Source organism: Triticum urartu, chromosome 3A (assembly GCF_056163025.1).
Source record: "Triticum urartu cultivar PI428250 chromosome 3A, HENAU_Tu73, whole genome shotgun sequence".
Classification (NCBI taxonomy): domain Eukaryota; kingdom Viridiplantae; phylum Streptophyta; class Magnoliopsida; order Poales; family Poaceae; genus Triticum; species Triticum urartu.
The window spans coordinates 489,239,441-489,246,969 of record NC_141875.1 but is presented as its reverse complement, the minus strand read 5'-3'; the positions used below and the strand labels follow the sequence as shown (position 1 = coordinate 489,246,969).

General features: G+C 45.5%; 1 protein-coding gene across 1 annotated transcript; it reads right to left on the bottom strand.

Annotated features, from left to right (window-relative positions):
- Window positions 1-6,435: 6,435 nt before the first annotated feature.
- Window positions 6,436-7,108, bottom strand: LOC147980222 (uncharacterized). Its single transcript, XM_087516852.1, has 3 exons — window positions 7,058-7,108; window positions 6,799-6,975; window positions 6,436-6,714 (listed from the first exon to the last, which is right to left on the bottom strand). Exons 1-3 carry the CDS (start codon window positions 7,106-7,108, stop codon window positions 6,436-6,438), a joined length of 507 nt encoding a protein of 168 aa, XP_087372978.1.
- Between the last annotated feature and the right edge of the window lie 421 nt (window positions 7,109-7,529).

The window sequence follows — 7,529 nt, the reverse complement described above, 5'->3', positions numbered from 1 at the left end:
AGTTGTAGGTGCCTTGCAGGTTGTCCCATGTTTGGAACATGGATATGTTGGGATATCAGTTTATCTCTTTATTTAATTAATGCATCTATATACTTGGCAAAGGGTGGAAGGCTTGGCCTTTTGCTCGGTGTTTTGTTCCACTCTTGCCGCCCTAGTTTCTGTCATACCGGTGTTATGTTCCTTGATTTTGCGTTCCTTACGTGGTTGGGGTTATTGGACTCCCTTGACAGTTTGCTTTGAATAAAACTCCTCCAGCAAGGCCCAACCTTGGTTTTACATTTGCCTAACCTATAACTTTCCCTTGGGGTTGCAAACCCGAGGGTCATCTTTATTTTAACCCCCCGGGGACAGTGCTCCTCCGAGTGTTGGTCTGAACTGGGCGATGTCCGGTGCCCCCTGGGCAACCAGGGTCTAAGCAACATGACGTCTTGCCCATCCGGTGTGCCCCGAGAACGATATACGTGCGACTCCTATTAGGATTTGTCGGCACATCGGGCGGTCTTGCTGGTCTTGTTTTACCATTGTCGTAATGTCTTGTAACCGGGATTCCGAGACTGATCGGGTCTTTCCTGGAGAAGGAATATCCTTCGTTGATCGTGAGAGCTTGTGATGGGCTAAGTTGGGACACCCCTGCAGGGTATAAACTTTTGAGAGTCGTGCCCGCGGTTATGTGGCAGATGGGAATTTGTTAATATTCAGTTGTAGAGAACTTGACACTTGACTTAAATTAAAATGCATCAACCGCGTGTGTAGCCGTGATGGTATCTTTTCGGCGGAGTCCGGGAAGTGAAGACGGTTTGTGTTATGTTTGAACATAAGAAGTTTTAGGATCACTTCTTGATCACTTCTAGCTTTTCAACCGTTGCGTAGCTTCTCATCTTACTCTTATTTGCGTATGTTAGCCACCATATTTGCTTAGCGCTTGCTACAGCTCCACCTCATTACCTTATCCTACCCATAAGCTTAAATAGTCTTGATCTCTCGGGTGTGAGATTGTTGAGTCCTCGTGACTCACTGATACTTCCAAAATAGTTGTAGGTGCCGATGATGCCAGTGCAGGTGATGCTACCAAACTCAAGTGGGAGTTTGACGAGGACCTTGGTTGTTACTACGTGTCTTTTCCTGATGATCAGTAGTGGAGCCCAGTTGGGACGATCAGGGATCTAGCAGTTGGGTTATCTTCTTTTCATTAGGTTGTCCGTAGTCGGACTATGAGTGTATTTGGATGGTGTATGATTTATTTGAATATTGTGTGACGTGGCGAGTGTAAGCCAACTCTATTTATCACTTTCTCGTTCATTACATGGGATGTTGTGAAGATAACCCTTCTTGCGACAAAACCACTATGTGCTCTAAGTCGTGCCTCGACACGTGGGAGCTATAGCCGCATCGTGGGCGTTGCACACGATCTATCTAGGAGATGCATAGGAATGAGAGGGGGAGAGTGTGTCTACGTACCCTCGTAGACCGAAAGCAGAAGCGTTTGACAACGCGGTTGATGTAGTCGAACTTCTTCTAGCTCCGACTGATCGAGCACCGAACGTACGGCACCTCCGAGTTCTACACACGTTCAACTCGATGACGTCCCTCGCCTTCTTGATCTAGCAAGGTGTCGAGGAAGTAGATGAGTTCCGTCAGCACGACGGCATCGTGACGGTGATGGTGAAGTGATTCTCGCAGGGCTTCGCCTAAGCACCGCAAAACTATGACCGGGGTGTAAACTATGGAGGGGGTGCCGCACACGGTTAACGATTGTTGTTGTGTGTCCTAGGCGCCCCCTCCCCACATATATATCGGTTGGAGGGGAGGAGAGGCAGCCAGGGGGCGCCCCAAGTAGGCAGAATCCTACTTGGGGTTCCTCCCCAATTCGCCCCCCTACCATATTTCATCGGAGAGAAAAGGGAAGGGGAAGAGAGAAAGGAAAGGGGGGCCGAAGCCCCCTTGTTCCTTCTCCAATTCAGCCTCCTGCCTAAGGGGTGGGGCGTGCCACCCTTTGTGGCCTGGTGTGCTCCCCTCTTATCGACCATATGGCCCATATCTTCCTCCCGGGGGTTCCGGTAACCCCCCCGGTACTCCGATAAATACCCGATACATTCTGGAACACTTCCAGTGTACGGATACTATCATCCTATATATCAATCTTTACCTCTTGACCATTCCGAGACTCCTCTTCATGTCCGTGATCTCATCCGGGACCCCGAACAACATTCGGTCACCAAATCATATAGGGACAATTGCATCTTTGCCCCTAGTTGGTTCCCACCCCCAGGTTTTGCCCTTACTTTTCGGGCATGCTCAGTTTTGCCCTTAGTTTTTCCCCTCCATCAGCTCAAATGCCCTTCTGTCACAGCTCCGCTTGGTCAGCGCCGTTTGACCATGACGGCTCGACGTTTTGGACACCGGTTGCCCCTGGGCCTTCCTTACAGGTGGGTCCACACACATTAGACAGTGTAGTTGCCATTTCCCCTCCCTCTGTCTTATCCCAGCCCCGAACCCTAGATCGGCGACGACAAAGGCGACCCAAACCCTAGCACTCAGCGGCGATGCGGGCTCCCACAGAAACTGTGGCCTTGATGTCGTGAATTCCTCATCGCTGGATCTACATCGCGCGGCGGTGATGGTGGAGACACGCTCTTCGTGCGGCGGTGGTGGCGGCGGCGACGATGCCATGAGGAGTGGCTGCACGACAGATTCAAGGCAGGAGATCCTGGCAGGGTAAGTTTCCAGATCCAGTACTTACTCATCTGTTACCATGATTATAAAGGTGAATTTCATGACTTCGGTTGTGTTCACAATCATAGGATGGATCCATCGCGTGTGTTCTTTCTGACAATTAGAATGGAGACCACTCTTTTAGCAAAGGGTGGACAGGATGCAAGCTTCAGTTTCCCTCTAGTGGTGGACTGCACAAGCTCTTTCAATGATTTTAGGTCTGCAATCTATAGGAAATATCCTTGGGGTATGCATGATGCAGTTGAGTTCAGATTCTGGGATGTAGAGAAAGCTACTTGGAATCCTCTACAGTGTGATGATGAGTTAGGTGTAATGTTTGCTACATATGCTGATTCCAAAACTGCAAATGTTGAAACTACTGTAATTCAGAGATGTAGAGCAGAAGCAGCAACTACAGCAGCAAAGCCCCTGCCTCTAAAGCAACATCTAAAACATATGTTGCAGGAAGTACTTCTAGGAGCAGGTCAACACCCCCTAGTAGTACTTGCAATCCACCTGCAACTCCTATTACAAATGTACCAAGGCAACCTAGCTGCAAAGACACTGAAATTCCTTTAGAGCCTATGATTGAGGAAGCTGAGCCTGATGATGTGCTAGGCTCAGATGAGGAGGATGAGAGGATGTTTCCAGATCTTGTGCAGAAGACAAATGAAGAGATAGATGAGGATTTTATTCCTGCTGAGTTTTCAGATACAGATTCAGAGGAGTAACAAGAGATTATTGACATGGGATATTTTGAGAATGATGATGAGGACAGGCCTGAGATGATGTATGACAGGGAAAATCCTAGTTTAGCTGAAGGAGTTGTTTTTCCTTATGCTGTTGACTGCAGGAATGCAGTTGCCACATTCTCAATTCAACATGAAGTAGAGTACAAAATAGAGAAGAGTGATCCATCAAGGTTCACTGTTTACTGTGCATTTTCAAGGTGTAGATGGAGGCTACATGCCTCTTTAATGAGAAACAGTACTTTGTTTCAGGTAGTAACAGTACTAACTAACTAATCTCATTGACAGTATCTTGCATATTTAGTTTGCATATTCAGTTTCACTGAGCCACACAGTTTGCCTTAATGTTTTTCTTTTTCCAATTTACAGATTAAAGTAAATCCCTATGAGCACCACTGCCCAAGTGTGAACAGAACTGAGAGGCTCAGAGCAGCTAAGATGAGGTGGATAGCTGATGCTGTGCAAAATTGGGTCAGAGAAAACTCCAACATTGGTCCTGGTGAGTTGGTAACTAATTTGAAGAAAAAATATGGTATAGAATTGCCATACATGAGAGTGTTTTATGGTAAACAAATGGCAATTGACAACTTGTATGGTAAATATGAGGATAGTTTTCAGTTTTTGTACACATTCAAAGCTGAGGTTGAGAGGGCTTCTCCAGGTAGTGTAGTAGAAATTGGCACACACACAGTTCCTTTCCAGCTAAGAGGAAAGAGGTATGAGAAGCAGTGTTTTAGGAGAGTTTTTGTCAGTTTCAAAGCTTGCTGGCAGGGATTTTTAGCTGGTTGTAGGCCCTACCTTACTGTTGATGCTACTGCACTAAATGGTAGGTTCAGAGGTCAGTTGGTTGCTGCATGTGCAATTGATGCACATAACTGGATTTTTCCAGTTTCATATGGTGTTTTGGAGACTGAATCTAAAGAGAGTTGGGGTTGGTTTTTCCAAAATTTGAAGAAGGTGATAGGTCATCCTGAAGGACTAGTAATTCATACTGATGCATGCAAGGGTCTTGAGATAGCTGTAGATGACATTTACCCTAGGGTAGAGCACAGAGAGTGCATGAGACATCTGGCTCAGAATTTTTCTAAGAAATTCAGGGAGAAGTTCTATGACCAGCATTTGTGGCCTTGTTCATTGACTTATAGCATTAAGAAGCACAACTATCACCTGAGACAGTTGTTCACAAAACCCAAGGTGCAGGCTTATCTGGAAGAGCACCACACAAAAATCTGGGCCAGGGCACAATTCAATGATATCTGCAAGGTTGACTATGTCAATAACAACCTTGCAAAATCATTCAATTCCAAAATTAAAAAGTTCAAGGGTCTCCACATTGTGGACTTGTTGGATAAGATCAGGCAGTACTTAATGCAAAAATTTGGCCTTAGGAATATCATAGAACTACAAAAATTCAATGGGCATATCATAATTCCCAGAGTTATGAAGATTTTGATGGCAAGATCCAAAGGCTTGGACATGACTTTAGTTAGGAGAAGTCCAACTGAAGCAAAGGAGACTGCTATAGACAAGGAGAAGAGGGAGTGGAGATACCCTGTGGATGTAGAGAAAAGAACATGCAGTTGCAGAAAGTGGCAAGTTACAGGCCAGCCATGCATACATGGTCTATTCTTCATAACATCATTGAGAGGGGAAGCTAAAGAAATAGACCATTATGTTCACAAGTACTTCTTAGTTGAAATGTTTAAAAAAACATATGCTGAGAACCTGCCTGCACTTGAAGGAAAACAGTAGTGGGATATTGTAGACCCTGGTTTCAAACTAAGTCCACCTGTACAGAACAAAGCTGCACCTGGCAGGCCAAGGAAGACAAGAATTAAGCCAACAAGTGAAGGAAAAGGACTTGGTCCTAGGAAGAGAAAATGCAAGAGGTGTGGTGGCTTGGGTCACTTACTGAAAACCTGCAAAAAAGCCATTGATCCAGCATTTGGTGAAGAAGATGCACACTGGGGAGCTGATAATGCTGAAGAAGACCCTCCTAACCAAAATGCTGACCTACATGATGAACAAGAAGAAGAAGAGGAGCCATACAGTGAAGATGAAGCTCCAGTGCAGCCTGCAGGTGCAGATGATGCTCCAGTGCAGCCTGCAGGTGAAGATGAAGCTCCAGTGCAGCCTGCAGGTGCAGATGATGCTCCAGTAGAGCCCCATAGTGAAACAAATGAGGCAGCAACACAAGCTTCCACAGTTGTAGATGAAGTTCAAAGGTAATATTATTCCTCTTTGATTTATTTATGTGCCTTATTTATGTGCTTTTACCTGCAAATATCTCTTGTACTGTTACTAACCAACTATTTCTTCCCTATTTGTTAGCACACCAAGGAAGAACTACAAGAAGGCAGCAGAGAGAGGAGCATCTGCAATGGCTATCAGCAAGAAGAGGAAGCTTAACACTTCTACAAGTCCAGAAGAAGAACCTTGCTCAGTTACTGGCAGCAATGTAGATGCAAGAGTTGCTGCATGTGAAGAGCAAGTTCTCCCTCCAGTTGTTCCCCAAATCCCTGTGAAACTGACTAGGAGCAGGGCTAGGGAGATGACAATCCCAGCTAGCAACACAAGGAGCAAGAAGGCAAAATCTGGAAAATGAGTACTAATGTGCTGTGCAAGTTTGAAACTGTTAGATTGTTGTAATGTGTTCTTTGGTTGCAGTAAGATTGGTTGTGAACTATGTTCTTTTGGTTGTTGAAGAATATCACATGCTGCTTGTGAACTATGTCTAGTTGCAGCAAGATTGGTTGTGAACTATGTTCTTTTGGTTGTTGAAGAATATCAAATGCTACTTATGTTCCAGCAAGATTCATGTTTGATCTTTCTTTTCACAATACATGCATTTGGCAAATTGTTGCATCCATAAAGCTTCATAACATAACATAACAACTGCTAGGTTCATACAACTTCATATGTTCATTACAGCTTCATAACATAGCAAGTGCATTTGAGCTACATAGATCATAAACTAATGTGCATTCTGTGCACAGTCAGCCATTGAGATTGCTAGAAAACAAATGAAAATGCTATCAAAAAACATTGTCCCTATGCGCATCATTTCTTTCATTTTCTTCAAATCCTTGTTCAATGCACGATTCTTCTTCGCAAGATCAATTGATCTCTTCTCCAGGTGGTGACTTTTGATCCAGCTATGTTCGATCACTTCGTGCAGTTCTTCAAAGGCATGACCAACACGTTTTGGAGGTGGCGGGTCAACCCAAACTGCCCATTCACATTCATCTTGCAACTGAATCAATAATACTGATTAAAATTATCCTTGAAAGTTAAATAAGAAAATTGAAACGAAAATGCAATGCAAATGAAATCATACATCCAGAGGGCAACCCAAAAAACGACGTCCAGTGCTTGCGCCTCCCCAGGCGACACGACGAGCCGGGATTAGCCGGTGCCCCGGACAATGATGCTTTGAGCGCGGCTCCAAGCCACAGTATGTCGAGTCTGCCAAGTAGAACTCGGAGCTGTGCTGAACAATGCCTACCCCATCCACCTAAATCAGGCCAAGATCCAGAAATTAACCCCCAAATCTAGCAAACCCTAGAAAAAGCAGGGGACCAGATGAGCTATCAAACCTGTTCGGCTGCCGGCGATGAGTTCTCCGACGAGATGGCCGACGTCGCCATGGTCCTTCCCACCTCTCCCCACACCGCGATGTGACACCTCTCTTCCCAGCCGCTTCTCTATTTTCTTGTGCAGCGGGAGCTAGAAGACGACTAAACGGGTGGGGGTATCAAACCCAGGGGCAAATGTGTCCAAAACATCAAGCCGTCACGGTCAAACGGCGCTGACCAAGCGGAGCTGTGACAGAAGGGCATTAGAGCTGACGGAGGGGAAAAACTAAGGGCAAAACTGAGCATGCCCGAAAAGTAAGGGCAAAACCCGGGGGTGGGAACCAACTAGGGGAAAGAATGGAATTGGCCCAATCATATAACTCATATAATATTAAATCGTCATCGAACGTTAAGTGTGCGGACCCTACGGGTTCGAGAACTATGTAGACATGACTGAGACACCTCTCCGATCAATAACCAACAGCAGAACCTA